The 20,000-nt window shown below is 41.7% G+C and overlaps 1 protein-coding gene across 6 annotated transcripts in view; it reads left to right on the plus strand.

The window, feature by feature from the left end:
• The window catches only part of LOC128698817 (uncharacterized), a 155,717-nt gene that overhangs the window by 95,823 nt on the left and 39,894 nt on the right, over positions 1 to 20,000 (plus strand). For 4 of the 6 annotated variants that reach the window (XM_053791224.2, XM_053791229.2, XM_053791226.2 and 1 more), the window contains exons 2-5: positions 13,020 to 13,297; positions 13,728 to 13,894; positions 15,915 to 16,060; positions 19,784 to 20,000. The exon at positions 19,784 to 20,000 is cut by the window's right edge and continues 4 nt beyond it. In XM_053791224.2, coding sequence (XP_053647199.2) covers positions 13,020 to 13,297; positions 13,728 to 13,894; positions 15,915 to 16,060; positions 19,784 to 20,000 — 808 coding nt within the window. Of the gene's footprint in view, positions 1 to 1,200; positions 1,433 to 1,543; positions 1,744 to 13,019; positions 13,298 to 13,727; positions 13,895 to 15,914; positions 16,061 to 19,783 lie in introns of those variants that run through there. The other 2 variants (XM_053791227.2, XM_053791225.2) reach the window with 2 other exon arrangements.

Genomic DNA, 20,000 nt, shown 5'->3' on the forward strand with positions numbered 1-20,000 from the left:
TATATATATATATATATATATATATATATATATATATATATATATATATATATATATATATATATAAACGTTTTCTCGTGCTGCTCAACCACAGTATTGCCAGACACTTGTTGCTGACCACAGTGTTGCCACAAGCATATTACCTACTTAACACTGCGTTATTGACATTTAAGTGTACATAAATATACGTTAATTCTCGTTAACCCAACGGTAAACGGTTACATATATCGGGCAGAAAAATACCCGAACTTTAATACCCGCAAAAGAGTGTGTTTTTGTCCAGAGAATTTAGAGGGGCAGTTACTGTGTCCTAAACTGCTGTTATTTTGTGTATATCTCAATAACTGTGTGTGTGTGTGTGTGTGTGTGTGTGTGTGTGTGTGTGTGTGTGTGTGTGTGTGTGTGTGTGTGTGTGTGTGTGTGTGTGTGTGTGTCATGATATCTAACCCAGGTCCCATTGATTGTGAGCGCAACGCACGCTTCAAGCATTAAGCTATAATAAGATATGTATATATATGTATGTATGTATGTATATATATATATATATATATATATATATATATATATATATATATATATATATATATATATATATATATATATATATATATATATATATATATATATATATAAACTTCTGTACCGTGTTGGTATTTCAGCATTAGGTGTGATGGAGGTTCGATCCTCTGTTTGGTGATCTCGTGCTCTGCTCCTCCAGCCTGGCTGTCCGGAGGTGGCGGAATATTCTGTGCTTGAAAAGTGAAAATTTGGGACAGTTTTGTTACGTGGGTGAATAGTTATAAGATGTGTTGAGTGGGTTTGTAGTGAATACAGGCGATACAAAATATTGAGACAATGTAATTAACCGATGCGACGATATATACATTGTGAAGTGTATATTTTTCAGTGAATATACGCCAAGAGTTTACTGTAATCCTTATTTTAAGGGATAAAGCATTGACTGGTGATAACCAGACGACAAGCAGCCTTAATGATCCTTGTTTGTCAATCAGCTTTTAGCCCAGTTAAATTCAACGAAGTAAAGCACTCCAGCACAAACAAACACGCAGTATGTGAAGTTTCGCTTGGACACCCAACGTGATCAAATATTATTCACAATACTTAGGTAAAGGGTGAAATATAGAGCGCAGGTGAACAGAGTTGGGTAGGGACGACCCATAACAACAGTTGACTCTCAGGAAGGTTAGCAGGAGGTGCGCAGTGATGATACATAATAATTTGTGTCATGGTGTTGTTTGTTATATTTAGTGCAGATTCTGAGCACCGCTATTTGTTCTGTGTTGACATATACATGACACATACTGGTGGTACAGCCGAAGACTTGGATACGTGATTAGCTAACAAGGCTTTGAATGTGTCATAATACACGTTCTCATTTCATTAAATAAGCAAATTTATACACCGTGAAAAGGTATGTCTCTTTGTGTATATATATGCTGAGTATTCTAGAATTGTTAAACGGCCAGTCAAATGGCAGGGTGGCAAAATTGGTTATTTAATATGACAACAAGGAAGATATTTGCTTAGTTGTGGCAGTGTTGCTGAGGAGACGTGTAGTTGTGGCAGTGTTGCTGAGGAGACGTGTAGTTGTGGCAGTGTTGCTGAGGAGACGTGTAGTTGTGGCAGTGTTGCTGAGGAGACGTGTAGTTGTGGCAGTGTTGCTGAGGAGACGTAGTTGTGGCAGTGTTGCTGAGGAGACGTGTAGTTGAAAATGTTACATGGGTGAGTTGTTTTGACAGTTTTGTGAAGAATGTACTCAGTTGTACTCGCCTAGTTGTGGTTGCAGGGGTCAATTCACAGCTCCTGGCCCAATCTCTGTTTGTGTGTGTATGTGAGCGTTGTGTAGCATGTTAGGTGTGATGTATACAATTAATTGTTTCTTCCGTGTACTTTGATGTACTCGTACGTTCCTCTCGCCTACCACCCACAACCACTCCCACTCACTCGAACCCCCATCTATAACCACTCCCACCCTCACGTATCCCAACCACTCGCCCACCCACAACCACTCCCTCTCCCACCTACCCACACCCACCCCACAAGAGATTAATGCAAAAACTGGAGGACCAGGCAGGGATAACAGGGAAGGCACTACTTGTTAGGAAGACAGCAGCAAGTAATGGTACGTGGCGAGGTGTCAGAGTGGGCACCTGTGACCAGCAGAGTCCCACAGGGGTCAGTCCTAGGACCAGTGCTGTTTCTGATATTTGTGAACGACATGACGGAAGGAATACACTCCGAGGTGTCCCTGTTTGCAGATGACGTGAAGTTGATGAGAAGAATTCATTCGATCGAAGACCAGGCAGAACTACAAAGGGATCTGGACAGGCTGCAGACCTGGTCCAGCAATTGGCTCCTGGAGTTCAATCCCACCAAGTGCAAAGTCATGAAGATTGGGGAAGGGCAAAGAAGACCGCAGACGGAGTACAGTCTAGGGGGCCAGAGACTACAAACCTCACTCAAGGAAAAAGATCTTGGGGTGAGTATAACACCAGGTACATCTCCGGAAGCGCACATCAACCAAATAACTGCTGCAGCATATGGGCGCCTGGCAAACCTCAGAACAGCATTCCGACATCTTAATAAGGAATCGTTCAGGACCCTGTACACCGTGTACGTTAGGCCCATATTGGAGTATGCGGCACCAGTTTGGAATCCACACCTAGCCAAGCATGTAAAGAAACTAGAGAAAGTGCAAAGGTTTGCAACAAGACTAGTCCCAGAGCTAAGAGGTATGTCCTCGAGGAGAGGTTAAGGGAAATCAACCTGACGACACTGGAGGACAGGAGAGATAGGGGGGACATGATAACGACTTGCAAAATACTGAGAGGAATTGACAAGATGGACAAAGACAGGATGTTCCAGAGACTGGACACAGCAACACGGGGACACAGTTGGAAGCTGAAGACACAGATGAATCACAGGGATGTTAGGAAGTATTTCTTCAGCCACAGAGTAGTCAGGAAGTGGAATAGTTTAGGAAGCGATGTAGTGGAGACAGGATCCATACATAGCTTTAAGCAGAGGTACGATAAAGCTCGTGGTTCAGGGAGAGTGACCTAGTAGCGACCAGTGAAGAGGCGGGGCCAGGAGCTTGGACTCGACCCCTGCAACCTCAACTAGGTGAGTACAACTAGGTGAGTACCCCACCCACAACTACTCCCATCCATTTAAAACCCCTTACACTTCTCTTTACATATGTCTACGTCTTCCCAGATATTCACGTCCACTTCTGCCCCCTCTCCTATTATTGTCCCCACTTATACCCCTGTTATTCCTATCTACGCCCCGTACCCATGAGTAATGGGGCAAATGAAATTTTGGTCTCACTTTTTACCCATAATACAGACTTCAATGGTGTACCATTATATTCATACCTTTCTTTGAATTTCTTTCATTTCTATACCTCAACGAATACTATAATAGTAAATAGTCTTTTAATCTAGATTGTAGTAGATAGTCCTTCACAGTAGATAGCCCCAGCGTAGCCTTTCAGTCTGCCTCTCTCAGGTATTCCCATACTCTTCCATCTCCTCCTTGCCCCTCCCTCTCTCCTCCTCTATTTAGTAAACAGTATAGTGCGTAGGAGGGGTATTCATCACTTGCGGATCTTGCTCGCTCTAATCTTTCAGAGTTTGGGAAACATATTCGTTGAAAAGTGTGGTCAGGTAAACATATCCTCCCAAGAAAGGCGAATCTGATCTCAGTAGTGGGGAGAGCCTCGCTATGACGAGCCGTCCTCCCCCTCCCTTTTGAGAGGTGGGTGGGGCCTCGTCATAGCGAGTTACTTCCCACTACTGATCTCCCTCCTTCCCCTCAAGGAGGTTCCTTGGGCTGGTGAGAGGTTCTTCATCCAAGGAACTGAACTTAAGTCTTACCTCTCCCCCCCCCCTTCGAATCCACCCGAGTACCTTTCCTTCCTACCCAGTGGGCTCTAACCCCCAGTGGGCTCCGGTTTTTATCTAATGTCCATAATAACAATGAGTGAGAAGTTGATCTTTTGAAGAGTCAGCAAAAGGCTTTAGGTCAGAATTGGTCCCTGCTATTCCAGGGAGCTGTCTTGACGCTCGTGAAAGCCTTTTAATTCGAGAAATTTGCGCCAATTTTCCCTTAGATCAAATCTTTTTACCTCCCATCCTCCAGGCTTTGAACGACTCCTAAGTATTTAACACTTCCTCAAGACTATAATAACTTTAAACTCCAGCAAATATTTCCCTCCAGACTTATCCAAATTCTTCTGGTATTGCAAACAGCTTTGTGATGAGATAGATATTACCTGTTTGCAACTGCTTGTTTGTAACAAGTGGAGCTTATTTTAACATCAAAGTACGTATCACAGACACAGGACATCCGGTATATTTTAATATACAAATATTATAAGGCTATCTGACAGCTCGGTGTGACGGCCACCTCATCCACAACACTACTCAACAGAACCGAGACATAATGGAGCAAATTACAATAGCCACACAACACAATATACACACTGAAAAGCAGAGCTAATTCTCGTATGGCACAATGAGCTTGTAGTGAGACATAACTGCAATGTTATGACAGTATTACGTATGTTATCTCGTTACCGGATACATCGGAATTGGGTCAATACCTGCCGGTACTCAAGAGCTCTCACACAATTTTTTTTCATCGATATAGGCTGTTGCTTATTTGATTTTCTGGTACTTTTCCTTAAAATGGCATGGGATATACACAGGTTGTCAGGAAAATGAAAAGCGCTGGGACATTTAGATCGACCTTCAGGTCCAACGACCTAAACGTTATCAGTAAAATGGCCTGGTGTTTCCAATTCGTGTCATTACCCAACATTTTCCCTTGAAAACAATTAACCTCTACTTGTGAAATTGTGACAACAGCCAATTTGTAATAGGTGAAAACAGTAGAATTTTTATATATAAAGATGGACGCCATGTTCGCATGTATTGACCTTACTCGAGCGAATCTTTCTTTGTACCACTCGCCTTTATTTATTACCTTTACTCTAGGAGACACACGTGAGATATTATTCATGCTAATGTACGGCATACACCTGACTCTTACCCACTGCACCTGACTCTTACCCACTGCACCTGACTCTTACCCACTGCACCTGACTCTTACCCACTGCACCTGACTCTTACCCACTGCACCTGACTCTTATCCACTGCACCTGACTCTTACCCACTGCACATGACTCTTGCCCACTGCACCTGACTCTTACCCACTGCACCTGACTGTTACCCACTACACCTGACTCTTACCCACTGCACCTGACTCTTACCCACTGCACCTGACTCTTACCCACTGCACCTGACTCTTACCCACTGCACCTGACTCTTACCCACTGCACCTGACTCTTACCCACTGCACCTGACTCTTATCCACTACACCTGACTCTTATCCACTACACCTGACTCTTATCCACTACACCTGACTCTTACCCACTACACCTGACTCTTACCCACTACACCTGACTCTTATCCACTACACCTGACTCTTATCCACTACACCTGACTCTTATCCACTACACCTGACTCTTATCCACTACACCTGACTCTTATCCACTACACCTGACTCTTATCCACTACACCTGACTCTTATCCACTACACCTGACTCTTATCCACTACACCTGACTCTTATCCACTACACCTCACAAATACTCCCACAAAAGCAAGAAACTGAACTAGATATATATCCCTTGAGGCTAATTATAGAAAAAATCGTACACGAGTATACTGTACAAGGCAAGACATTTCGGTTGTATCTCAATGTATATACACTGAGAGATACTCACCTCCCGGTGTATATACGTTGAAAGATATATCTCGGTATATAATGTATATAATGTATATAATGTATATAATGTATATAATGTATATAGTGTATATAATGTATATAGTGTATATAATGTATATAATGTATAGTGTATATAATGTATATAATGTATATAGTGTATATAATGTATATAGTGTATATAATGTATATAGTGTATATAATGTATATAGTGTATATAATGTATATAATGTATATAGTGTATATAATGTCCGACTGATCATAAACTGATATCTCTTATATAAACATTTGATAATGACTCACAGGTAGTTAGAAAAAAAAGGGTGAGGGGCTCTTGATCCACGGAACTGGAGCTCCCTTTCCCCCTCCTTGAATCGAACCCTGTTTACCTCCCATTCTCTAGACGTAGAGTGGCCCTTACGGGACTAGCGCATACCCATGAAAGTAATAATTATTTTTGACTTGCACAATTGTCATTCTTAGGAATTATGTAAATTTTTTTGTTCATATTTTTAAAAATAAAATTTTAATACGCGTTTCGTCTCTGGCAGAAAACATATATGCCAAGTATATTCCCATTACGTCAGTGGCACTGCTTTCTTCACTACCTCCCCTTTTCTTCCATTCTTTCCCGTCCTTCCTCTCCCTCTCCCCCTCGCAGCCTGTACTCCCTCTTCCCTTTCTCTGTCCCTTTCTCTCTCTCTCTGTCTCTGCGTCTGTCTCTTTGTCTCTCTTTAATTCTGTTATTTGCCTGTCTCTTTGTCTCTTCTGTATATTTGCCTTTGTCTCTCTCTCTCTCTCTCTCTCTCTCTCTCTCTCTCTCTCTCTCTCTCTCTCTCTCTCTCTCTCTCTCTCTCTCTCTCAACCCTCCCCATTCCTGACCATCGGCCCTTATCCCCAGAACACTCACACAAACATCGACTCTGGGCATTAATTGGAAAGTTACAAACTTTATGTACCAATCGGGCTAAAATATATCTTTTTTTTTTAAACATTCCTTGCGGTATTTTTTTATGTAGATCACTAAAGAAAGAGCATTATTTAGAGTCTGGTTCAATATATTCTTTTAAGCGCGTATGAACGCGATGTGCTTGCGTTCGCAACTGCTGGTATTTCTTCAACTTTTGTTGTTGGTTGAATCAGCTGGCAGAAAATTTCTTGTTAAATTAGCCAGATGGTGACTCGGTGTTGTTGTTGTGCGTATTTTCGTATTTAAACTTGGGGTTTAGCTGAGCTTTCATCCATTCGTGTGAGACCCGAGAGAAAACTACGAATATAGCTCCCTCACCTTCGTGTGTTAGTGCGACTTGTAAATGGTCCAAGCCGGACCGAAACGTTGTCATAGGTTTCTCTCTATGTGCTGGTTGTTTGTGTACAAGGAGAAGGATCTTGCAGTGCACAATACACCAAGCATATCACCAAAGGCGCACTTAAATCACATAGTATGGCCATCGTGTGCGAGATGTGCTAATTTCAGAACTGCTTCATAGGATTCCTAAAGAGAATCCTATAGGATAATAGACGCGGCATCAGTACTGTTACAGTAAGGAGCACCATCATGAAACCCACACCTAGTCAAGAACGTTCTCAAAGTCGAGAATCGCCAGAAATTTGCTATGGTATTCATGTATGAGAAAAAATATAGGATATTGTGAATGATTTGCAACACTGACAAGTTGATAAGACAAATTGTCAAAACTTTTCGCCTGGGCATCAGGACTCTTCAGTTGAATACAGGTGATTATAACACAAGAAGCGAGGCAGTAATTTTGAGGTGATCAGTCCCACAGCGTCCATAGATGGTGGTCAGGTTGAGGGAATGATCAACACATAATTACCTCTCCACTTTTACTGTCTCCTGAGTAATACTCTCCTGTATTAGACTGAAAGCACTGAAGATACCCAAATGTTGCACAGTGTTACACATTCTTATAGAACCTGAACCTGACAGCCTTAAAAGAGACAAGCTTTCAACACACAAGATACTCGGAAGATTTGTCAAGACGTATAAGGACAGTTTGAAATACGAGACGCAGCCTCAGATGGAGGTAGATGAGACACAAAAGAAACACATGACCCAATGGGTTGTTACGAAAGAAATGCCCAGCCACAAGGGGGCAAATACGTGGAATAAGCAAACAGGCGGAAATAGTGAAGATTAACTTCATATCTAATTTCAGTACGAGATGTAACGGAGGTGAAGACGCTAAGTGCCAGTGACGGTCGAATGTTGGTTAAGCTGACACTTGACCCACTAGAATTGCCTGTTTGTAATCTGAGTATTTTTAGCTACAGGAGTAGAGCTGTGCTCCTGTAGCTACAAATACACAATGAGTTCTTGCTAATTGACCAATTTTAGCTATACGGCACGACACTAATATATATATATATATAAAGGTGGCATGTACGGTACATGTTGTTACGTGTGTATCACCGATTATAAGGCGAAAATCTCATCCAGCTCCTCAGAGCTGGGGCGTGTGCCCAAAATACAGCAGGCATTACCCCTCTGAACAGCCGCAGCTAGAACAGAAAACTAGCTGTCCTGGGATCCCTAGTTACCCTGATGAGTCTTTTGCCCAGCTCCTTAAGGAATTTAGATGCATTCTTTCCCCATGAGCCAAGGGTCTCTGAGCCTATAGGAACAAACATATAGTGATGGGCAAGTTCTCCATATTTTCTAGACTTTTGGGACTCCCTGAAGCTGGCAGCTGCCCCTCCTTCCTCCCTGGTGTATTGGAGATAGGTATCAACCAAGGTAGATGCACATGTATAGTCCCACACCACCTGCTTACCGTCTGTCCAGGCTTGAAGGGTGATGCCATCTGGACGCTTCTGGCTGCCATCAGATCTGCATAGCTGGGGTGGCTCCCTTACTGCTGGGCATCCAGCTGTTGTGAGGCTCCTCTTGATAATGTTATTAACCTCCTCATGTCTTGCAATCTTTCCCTAGGATTTACGGCGCACAAGACCATGGAACCCGAATCGGTCTGCTGCTTCACTGCCACAAATACACCTGTGTTCGGCGAGAATAGGGGCGGCAAGTCGAAGGGCAACACCGATGCGGATGGTCTGTGGGTAGAGGCGTGTGCCAAGGCTGGAGTTGGGAACAGCCAACAGAAAGTCCCCTGCATGAGGGGCTCTCGCTGCCAGGAGGCGGGCTCTATCCTTCCCTGACACACTCTGAAGCATTGGGTCATCCCAGTGCGATTGTTTGTAGTTGTTGGGGAGAGCAGGTCTGGTTTTAAAGCCCGTTAGATTATCCCAGATCATGGCTCCGTCAATGAACTTTTGGTCCTGGACTCCAATCTTGTCCCTAAGATGTTCAGGGAGAATCGCTGCTACAATACACGAGGACAGAAAAGCAGGTAGCGCAATCTGTGATGGCTTGTGGACACCAATGCCTCCTAGTCTAACTGGAAGTGTAGCTTGGTTCCACTGCCCGTCTTCTAGAGTAAGGTTAAGTACTTTCGTAAAAATCTGCCTCAGGATACTGTCATATTCGTGCGGTATAGTGTTATCATATGAAGGTGCACATCTTAGGAAATATATGCGTAATAAGATCACAGTAAACAGATATCACAATATGTAGAGCAACCACTGTGAAAAATAGTGAACTTTCAAGCGCTTTCGTGATTCCTCACATTATCAAGGACCTGTGATAATGGTGATAAAGGGCCTCGATAATATATAAATCTCAATGGTTTTAGCACTTGCTACCTTTTATAATTCATTTTATCCTCGTAGAATACATCCGGGTGAGTAAACATCAACGATTAATATACTGGAACAATAATTCCTTCATAGAGGAAATATTATATTTACTCTCTTGGTCGCCTCTTACCCTGGTGGGGCGACCCAGAAGAGGAAACACCTTCACCATCATTCATTCATTCACCACAGAGACTTTTATGCTGATGAAAGGTTCTTGATCCAAGGAATTGGTGCTACCCTCTCACTTCACTCAAGGCGTGCTAATTTTTCAGCATGTCTGCTTGTCGCAGTGTTACTCTCCCTTCTCTTTACCCCTATCCTCTCCCTGTTCTTTCCCTTCTATCTTCCCTCTTTTGCTCTCCCCTCTCTCTTATTCCCCTCTCGTCTCCTCTCATGCACCTTTCATATCTACCATATTCCTCCATTTTCCTTCCCTTCCATTTTTTTAACCCTCATCCTTTGCAACCCCTCATTCCTTAGCCCTCATTCTTCCCCCTTCCCTCCCCTCACTTTTCTCTCATCCTATAGAATAGAGTAGCAGTACACTACTCATGTATCCATTTTTTTAAATATCTGGTCTGCATATTACTTTTAATCATTTTTCCATGACAAATTAGGGTCTAATACAATTACTATATCAATTAAAATTATAATGATTAGGGTGTCCCGTAGCTCGGCTGGTAGTGCACTCATCTCTCACACTGAGGTCCGTGGTTTGATCCCCGGTACAGGGGGAAACATTAGGATGTGTTTCTTTAAGACAATTGCTGTCCATGCTCACCTAGCAGTAAGTAGGTACCTGGGTGTTAGCTAACTGGTGTGGGTTGCATCCTGGGAACAAAACTGAATTTGTCCGAAATGCTCTGCATAACCTCTTTCTACATAGTATGTCACTGATGTCAGCTATGGTCTGTATAAATTGTATCATGTGATTGTAGAAATAAAGATTATTATTATTATTATTATTATTATTATTATTAGTATAAGATTTCCATTAGGAAAAAGACAAATAATATTGGTCACATTAACTTCAAAATGGATATAAAAAAATTTCATCGGTGCTCGTCTTGTGCTACTTAATCACTGTTACAATTTTTGGTTCATCAATGTCTCATTTATATGCATTAAACGTGTGATTAAGGGAATGTGATGAGCAGCGTAATTCATTTACTGCTGTTGATGACCCCCCCCCCTACACACACACACACACACACACACACACACACACACACACACACACACACACACACACACACACACACACACACACACATGTTTACAAATGTCTGGTTTCATAACTCTGATATCAAATTTTAAAAATCGAGTAGAAAGTTTTGGGACTCAAGTACTGGGTTCTAAGGGTCGAGTACAGTAACATCCCAGTATTCCGAAATTGTTGGGCAGAGGACGTTAGGACGTAACCAATATGCCTTCTTAAACGCACAGGAAAAACTTGAGGCAAAACTTCCCCTCCCTCACACACTCATACGCCCTAAAACACGCTACTTTTCCAATAGGGCGCATAAACAGTGAGTTGCTACTCAATTCTATGTGATAGTGGGAACAACCAGTGTGCTACTATCCTTCTCTCTCTGATAGTTCCATGGTGTGGACGCCTCCAGCGTGCTGCTATCCTTCTCTCTCTCATAGTTCCATGGTGGGAACGCCTCCAGTGTGCTGCTATCCTTCTCTCTCTGATAGTTCCATGGTGGGAACGCCTCCAGTGTGCTGCTATCCTTCTCTCTCTGATAGTTCCATGGTGGGAACGCCTCCAGTGTGCTGCTATCCTTCTCTCTCTGATAGTTCCATGGTGTGGACGCCTCCAGTGTGCTACTATCCTTCTCTCTCTGATAGTTCCATGGTGTGGACGCCTCCAGTGTGCTACTATCCTTCTCTCTCTGATAGTTCCATGGTGGGGACGCCTACAGTGTGCTACTATCCTTCTCTCTCTGATAGTTCCATGGTGGGGACGCCTCCAGTGTGCTGCTATCCTACTGTGATAGTTGCATAATGGGAGCTAAAGCTAGTCATATGTTTACTGTCATTTTCCATCACTTAGGATGGGTTGCATACGTCGGGTGATGAAATGTGTCAGCCTGAGCTGGGAGGCTTCAGTAGGCGTTGAGGATACAGAGTAAAGTAATCCATCAAGGCTTCAATTGCTACGGCAGCTTCAAAGGCTTCGTTCCAGCAGAGCTGAAGTTTTTACTAAGGGAAATACCATCTCTCAGAGCAGCCAATCTCTTACACGGAGGAAATGGAATACATGAAGATATCATCGTAACACAGCGGAGTAACAAGTTCTTGGCCAACTGAAAGAATCCTGATCTAATATTATATACCTAAAAAATATAAACATACAGAGAGTACAAGTTTATTGTTGCATTAGTGTCACCACAACCAGTCATGACACACTCATCTTGCACTAAGTATCACCAACGTACATCAACACGATAGCCACGGACGAAGGGAGGGGGCGCTGTTAAATTCACAAACATACACTTGTGTACTCACACACACACACACACACACACACACACACACACACACACACACACACACACACTTTATAACAGGTTTTTACACATGCATTCCTAATTTAACGTACATAGCTACATACACCATAACATTTATATACCCGCATTACTGGACAGGTGACCATATCGTTGGTGACTGTGCAGGTCTTCAGTGACCAGATATAAGCTAGTCAGGCCTTTAGTAACCAGATATTTTCTGGCCAAGGAATGGATCACACTTCCATCACACACAAGTGTAAACTCAAAGGTGCCGTCTACCCTCTCTCTGACTTGCGTTTATTTACTTTTCTTTTATTGAATTGTCTCTCGTATTTCATCAGTTTTTTTCTCTCGTTTAAACTTAAATATTTTTATTATGTTAATACGTGTAGTTATACGATTTATGCTAAATTTGCATACAGTTACGAACACGTTTTAACTATTTACATTCCGCTCTGTCTTGAGCACCAGCTGATGCGAGTCATTAAACTCGGCTGCTGTTTATTGTACATAAATGGTTCAGAGAACCGAGAAGTTGATAAATTAGACACATGTGCAACATTTGGGTATCTATCGTGGAAACGTTTCGCCACGCAGTGGCTTCATCGGTCCAATACAAAGAAGAATTGCGAAGATCAAAAGTAGTTTGAGGTAATCGGCTTATATAGCGCTGAAGTGCCCATGTAAACCAAACCTTCCACTTACGTCTGGACATCCAAATAACCCAAAATTTTAGCCACGGCCACCTTACTGACCTTCCACTTAATCTCCGACCTTGATCACCCATAGAGAGCCTTTGATTTTTTATCCTTGCCTCTCACACCTAGATTATACACGATTGTTGTTTAGGTAGGCAGAAATAGACGATTATTCCCAACAGATAACTTCGTTGTAGACTTACAAGTCTTCTGCTGTATGTCTTTACCATATACAGCTATCCCATCGACTCCCTACTAATTACTCCACCTTTCCACCCACAGGCCACACACCAAGACGTGGAGACGTTATCTAGGGAAGATGCTGTCTCAACAGGTTGACGTAGGCGTGGGCGGCGTTACTGAAGGTATGGAACTCCACCAGCAGCAGCAGCAGGAGGAGATAGCTTCCATGCTCTGCAATTGCCACACCGAAACAGACAGCATGACTGATACCCAACTGACGGTGATATGTCAGCCCAACGTCACATGTTCAGCTCTCAACGGCCTTCCAGGAGCCACCATCGTCTCTCCTATTCTTCTGTGTCTCAGTGGAGTAACAGGTGAGGAAATGGAGTTTGTTTTGATCCTAACCAACAGAGACCGTGATCCCTGAGACAGGCTGTAGATTTAGCAATTAGGATTTGCTCTCCGGGTCTGACTTAGCCGTCAGGTTTCTCAATCCTAAACTCACGAGTTCATCGCCTGGGTTTTACTATCCGGATGAGTCTTTACGTCTATCCTTAAGTGGTTAATACAAAAATCACACGGAAGAAATTTATGATCAACGACTTGACAAAGAAAACAATAAATATCTCTATACTGACATTATGTAAATACGACACAGAATGCGGGTTATGACATTTCAGTGTGACGTGTTATTCACCAGCAACGTTTCACCCCCTAGGGGCGAAATTCTTAATAAAACTCCATTACCCCCACAAAGTGTCTTATTTTCTGTCTCGCCGACTCAATACACGACTCTCTCAACAGGTCAGATCTGGGCACTATATTACCTCTACACTACCACGAGACCTCAGCATTCTCGTACAGTCTTCTTCGTGTTACTGAGTACACTCATCTGGACCGACCTAATAGGCAAGGTGCTCACCACTTCCCCGGCGTTGGTGGCCTACGTTCACGGCAGATGGGTCGGAGGGGTAAGTCTCGCTCAGAGTTTGATCAAAAACCTCCGCATTTGCGGACGAAAAGCATGTGCAATATAACCTACCATATTTGTGAGACGTGTAGCGAAGTTGTGGTTACAGATCAAGTTCTCGTAATCATGATCTTGTATTATCAAAGTCTGAAGACTAACAATTTCGCGAGCTATTGTACACTAACCATACCACGGGGGGGATTTGAACCCGCGGTCAGAGTCTCAAAACTCCAGACCGTCGCGTTAGCCACTGGACCAGCCAGCTGGTCCAGTGGCTAACGCGACGGTCTGTAGTTTTGAGACTGACCGCGGGTTCAAATCCCGCCCGTGGTATGGTTTGTTTGCAATCGTGTCATTACGATTTCGTGAGTCATATTGTACACTAATTATTTGTATTTTCAAAGGCTATAAGGTAGAGCTTTATGCTCACGAGAGTCAAAGATCAACATTTGAACTTGATGGATTAAATCTGTAACAAGTGATATAAGATGCAAAACAACCACATGGCGAGTTGAATATCTCTAGGCCTTTCGTGTTGCAATCAACACATCAGGAGCTTGCGAATAGGTAAAATTGATCAATTAGCAAGAACCCGTTTAAATTTAAGTCCTTTCTAAAATTTTCTCTTGTACGTTTAAAGGTATATTTTTTTTCATTTATGTTAATGTAAAGATTAATAATTTTGTATCAGAAGCTTAAAAAACTTATTTAACCTTATTATAACAAGTGCAATTTAATTTAGTCTAATCCAACTAAATATATTTTAGATAAGTTTACAATAATTTAATAATAAACGCAGTGAAATCATTTTTTTCGATAGAATGATTTTTGAGAATTTATTGCATACACAAATTGTCGCTTGCCTTATTCGGCAAGAAGAGCGTTGCTATTTATGCCAAAATCGCAAGTTTTACCTATTCGGCGCGACACAGACACACACACACATTATATATATATATATATATATATATATATATATATATATATATATATATATATATATATATATATATATATATATTTATATATTTATATACAGTTTCATGATTAGGAAGAAATGAAATTCTTGAAAATTTACAGCTTCTCAGAATTTCTCTGCTAACGAACCAATTCTGAGAAAAATGGATGAGAGGAGAGTTAATGCTTTCTATTTTGTGTAATTAAGAAAAGAGGAAAACATTCTTCAGTTTTTGTGAACATTCTCTTACATTCATCTAATGTATTGGTCACGTTATTGTATTTGTCTTTTTTTTTTTTTTTTAGTTTTTTAACTGCGATATTGTATTGCTGCGATATATTGATATAATTTTCTGATAATGTTGCACGTCACTTTTTGTCTGTCTCTATCTGTCTGTCTCTCTCTTTTTCTCTCTCTCTCTCTCTCTCTCTCTCTCTCTCTCTCTCTCTCTCTCTCTCTCTCTCTCTCTCTCTCTCTCTCTCTCTCTCTCTCTCTCTCTCTCTCTCTCGTTTCCTAAGATTCTCTCAATATAGCCTGTGGTCTTCGCTATCTTCACCACCTCTCCTCCAGACCCCTCATTCATCCACCCTCTCAATACCCTTTAATCATTATCCCTCTTTTACCCTTCCCCCGCCTCTTCACTATCCCTTAGTTGCCATGTTCCCCTCTCTCCTCTCTGCCCTAGTTTCCACCCTTACTCTCACTAACCTCCGCTTAGCTTCTTTGCTTTCACTGAAATCACATTACCGTGGATTATCTGACTAAGACCCGCGTCAGGAAACACTTGTCCTGTTTCCTGACGAGTCTTACCTAACCTAACCTGGAACTATTCATGAAAAACCCACATTATGGAGTGGAACCTTGTGACAACGTTTCGGTCCTTCCTGGACCCTTATCAAGTTTGTGACTTGACACTGGCAATAGTTTAGGATGAACCGAAATGTCGCCATGTGGGCTGTTGGTGAATTCTCTCTACTTCCTCTCTTCCTCCTTCCCCCTAGTATCAACACCCCCCTTTCGTTAACTTGTTTTTTAACCCCCGTCCCTTCCCCTGTGGTTACAGGTACCCCTGTGCAATTTTCACGGGTTCTCCATGATGTTGATCAGCCTGGTGACACACTTGCTGGTCTCTACCATGGCTGTGGAGAGGTTCATCGGTATTAGACACGGTTATTTCTACAACAAAAACATCACTACCTCTAGAACCAAGTAAGGAAGCTGGAGTTGTAGTGTGTGTGTGTACGTTAAGTGCGTGGGGGAGGGGGATTGTATTTTTGTTACACTGACGAGTATGTTAATATAACACAATATGCGGTTTTTGGTATTTTACCGAGGAGATTTTTCGCTCACCCTAGAGACTATCAACTGATAGTCTCTCTTGACTATCAACTGATAGTCTCTCTTGACTATCAACTGATAGTCTCTCAACAGAGACTATCAGTTGATAGTCACTGGTGAACGGAAAGTCTTCACAATAAAATGCCATAAACTTTGTATTATCATAGCAAAGGTTGTCTGATCATGACTGGAGGTTTAGTGAGAGAGAGAGAGAGAGAGAGAGAGAGAGAGAGAGAGAGAGATGAATGAATGAATAGGGATTTGTGTTCGTGGGGGAGTACAAGGAAATATATTGACTAATAAATGAATATATATATATATATATATATATATATATATATATATATATATATATATATATATATATATATATATATATATATAAAGCAATAAGATCACAGTAAACAGGTGATTTCAGAATATGCAAAACAACCACTGTGAAAGAATAGAGAAGTTCCAAGCGCTTTCGTGACTACTCACATTATCAAGGAACAATGAAAGTAAAGCATCAGAGGAAGGTATATAAAGGGGTAGCCCACACCTCACTATCAGATCCCACAACAACGAAACACCTGACGCGAGACAGCAGGCCCGCCGACAGAACTAGTTTGTTGGTGGGTTGCATGAAGGACCTGTCTAGTTGGGCCGGCGGGCCTGCTGTCTCGCGTCAGGTGTTTCGTTTCGTTGTTGTGGGATCTGATAGTGAGGTGTGGGCTACCCCTTTATATACCTTCCTCTGATGCTTTACTTTCATTCTTCCTTGATAATGTGAGTAGTCACGAAAGCGCTTGGAACTTCTCTATTCTTTCACAGTGGTTGTTTTGCATATATATATATATATATATATATATATATATATATATATATATATATATATATATATATATATATATATATATATATATGGATGGAAAAAATAATGCAAATAAAGAGCAAGTAAATGGTTTAAGGTGTAACAAGTCAACAAAGTTTATTGAAAATTCAGTTAGTTAAGATATTAATACAGATATATCATATTAATCAACATTTTTATTAAGTAGTGCTTTAGAAGGAGATACCTTGATGTCAATGAAGGTTGTTTGATGTGAAGGGCTCTTGATATCAGTGAAGTAATCTTGATGCCAGCGAAGGGCTCTTGATTAAATCAATTAGAATTGTCCTCTCCTCCCTTTGATCCAACCTGATTACCTCCCTTTCCCAAAAACTGTGTGAACCCCTGTGGGTGTAGCGCTTCCCCCTTGAATATATATTTTTTTTCCAAATTGCTAGTAAGGAGTAAATGAAGTCTTTTAAAAACTAAGATTGAAAAAAAAAAATGGAAATGGAGGATAGAAATGTAAGAATGAAGAAGCAATAGGCCTAATGGCCTATTTTAGGTAGTTCCTCAAATTCAACCCTTCTCACTTAAACATTTAGAAAAAAAATATTTTATTACTATTATTGTATTTTATTATTATTATTAGTAGTAGTAGTAATAGTAGTAGCAGTAGTAGTAGTAGTAGTAATAGTAGTAGCAGCAGTAGTAGTAGTAGTAGTAGTAATAGTAGTTTTTGATCTGCAGTAATTTACTCTACTTCAGCATGTGTAAAAGTTGTAAGAAGCCCGCTACCTCACCCCTCCCCCAGACGTGCAGGTGTATTTTTCACAGCCATATGTAAGAGTCTGGATGATACATATCACACAGCTCTTAAGTAAATGGGGTTTTGTTCATAGTCACCACACACGCACGGAAGATATGTCAGTGTGTCAGGAACACTCCTGGGAGGCAGGCAGGCAGGGAAAGGAGTATAAATTGGAGGGAGGGTAAAGAGGATGGAATAAAGGCATGGGAAGGAATAGAGAGAGAGAGAGAGAGAGAGAGAGAGAGAGAGAGAGAGAGGGTGGGGTTGGGAGGGATGTAAAATTGCTTCGTACTCTTTGCCTTGTATACATGTTCCATTAATGGTCGATAGGCTTAGTTCTTAGAAGAATAGCACAAACACGTATAGCAGGGTAAGTTTTACTCAGACAACCTTTCTCAAATATCGGACTACTTACTACACTCCCATATATATATTCTCCATCTGGTGAGGTACACAGATACGAAGGTATATATATTATTCCATTGAGTCATGTTCCAGGGTCAGTAGCCCTCTGTGACACAGAGGTCTTCGTAGAGATGTCATCAGGTCACACAAGGCGAGTTGTGATAAAAATCTTTCAGTAGTGAAGGTGCCCTGATTCTGCTCAATGGTGTTATGTGATCAAAGTATTGCTGCTTCAGATCTGCTTCTCATAATATCAAGCATTTAATGATGAGTTTCATCACATCATTCAACAGCTGACTTGACAGAAACTCGTGGACATCGCAATTCTAATGACCCTTTGAATTTTAAACATCCCCACCCACACTTCAGAGTGCAATCACTGTACTTCCCACTTCCACAGCTTAAGTCCCGCTAACCAGTTTCTTTGTATCTCTTCATGGAGGTGGACAATCCAGATCACGGGATTGTGTAGACCTCAACTTCGATGTCAGTCTTAATATCAGGAACAATAGTAACCCTAGTACTGATTCTTGGGGAATGCCACTTGTTACTTTAACTCATCCTCGCACTTTTTCTTTGATTTAAAGCGAGACTTGATTCAGGACCTAAACGTTTGTTTTTTAAATAAATACGTTCTAGTGTTGCTCACGTTGCTTTTAAACGTCTGAACTCTGTCAGTTACTTGTCTTTATACTACACTTTATACTATCCTGTCAACTATTTTGGGATTGCAGTACAAGTACAGCTGCCTGTGGGAGTGGAGGCGTTTATGGTAGTGGACTGGGAATCAGTAATACTGAGGAATAGTAGTAATAATAATAGTGGTAGTCAGAGATGTATTAATAGTAATTATTATATTCATGACAGAGGTTTTATTTTTTCACCTTTCTAGACAAAGAAAACAGTTAAATTATTCCTATAAAGGGGGGGACGTTCGCAGAAAAATGCATTTTATTAAGAGATTTCTAGACGAGGCAGAAACTCTGAATGTATACAGAACATCAAAAATGGTTGCAGTCACTGTGCAAAAAAAATATGCAGCTGGTGCTTCTGCAGCTGATGACACCATGGCTGACGCGTCTGCAACAGCAGCTGCTGTCGCTGCTGCTATTGTTCTTGCTTCTACTGCTGATATCGTTGTTGCGTCAGAGTTTGTTGCTGGCACTGATGCTGCCAGTGTAACAACGTGTACTACCGGGCAAGCTGGGTATTCTTTGTGTTCATTCATGCTTTTTATCCACATCTCAGGCTGTTACCGGATAATCTCAGTGTTCTTGTTCTTCATTCGTGTTCTTTCCTTGCCCTCAAGGCTTTTGCTGCTGTGTAGTACTGCTGTTCATGCTGTCGATAAAACACTTGCGTACAATTCAAGACACTTATTAAAGGATTCGTTTCGCCACGAGTGGCTTCATCAGTCCTAGAACTGAGGGCTGATGGAGCCGCTCGTTTCCTTCAAACACCCTGAATCGTACACAAGTGTTTATTTCCACAGCTTGTCTACATCGCCATTACCATTTACAGCTTTTCAGTCCATGCTTCTCACTCGTATTTCTTCTCTACCTTCCAGGCTGTTGCTTCTGGGCATCTGGCTCTTCTCCGTGCTCTTCTGCGCCCTGCCGCTCTTCGGGGTAGGTCAGTATGGACTGCAGTACCCTGGTTCCTGGTGCTTCGTTAACATCCACGTCACCAGCGACTCTCCCCTCAGACACCTCATCTATACCAACGTCTTCGGTATCTTCACCATCGTCAACCTCCTCATTATGGTCTTCTGTAACATCGTCGTC

This window comes from Cherax quadricarinatus, chromosome 59 (assembly GCF_038502225.1).
Source record: "Cherax quadricarinatus isolate ZL_2023a chromosome 59, ASM3850222v1, whole genome shotgun sequence".
Classification (NCBI taxonomy): Eukaryota; Metazoa; Arthropoda; class Malacostraca; order Decapoda; family Parastacidae; genus Cherax; species Cherax quadricarinatus.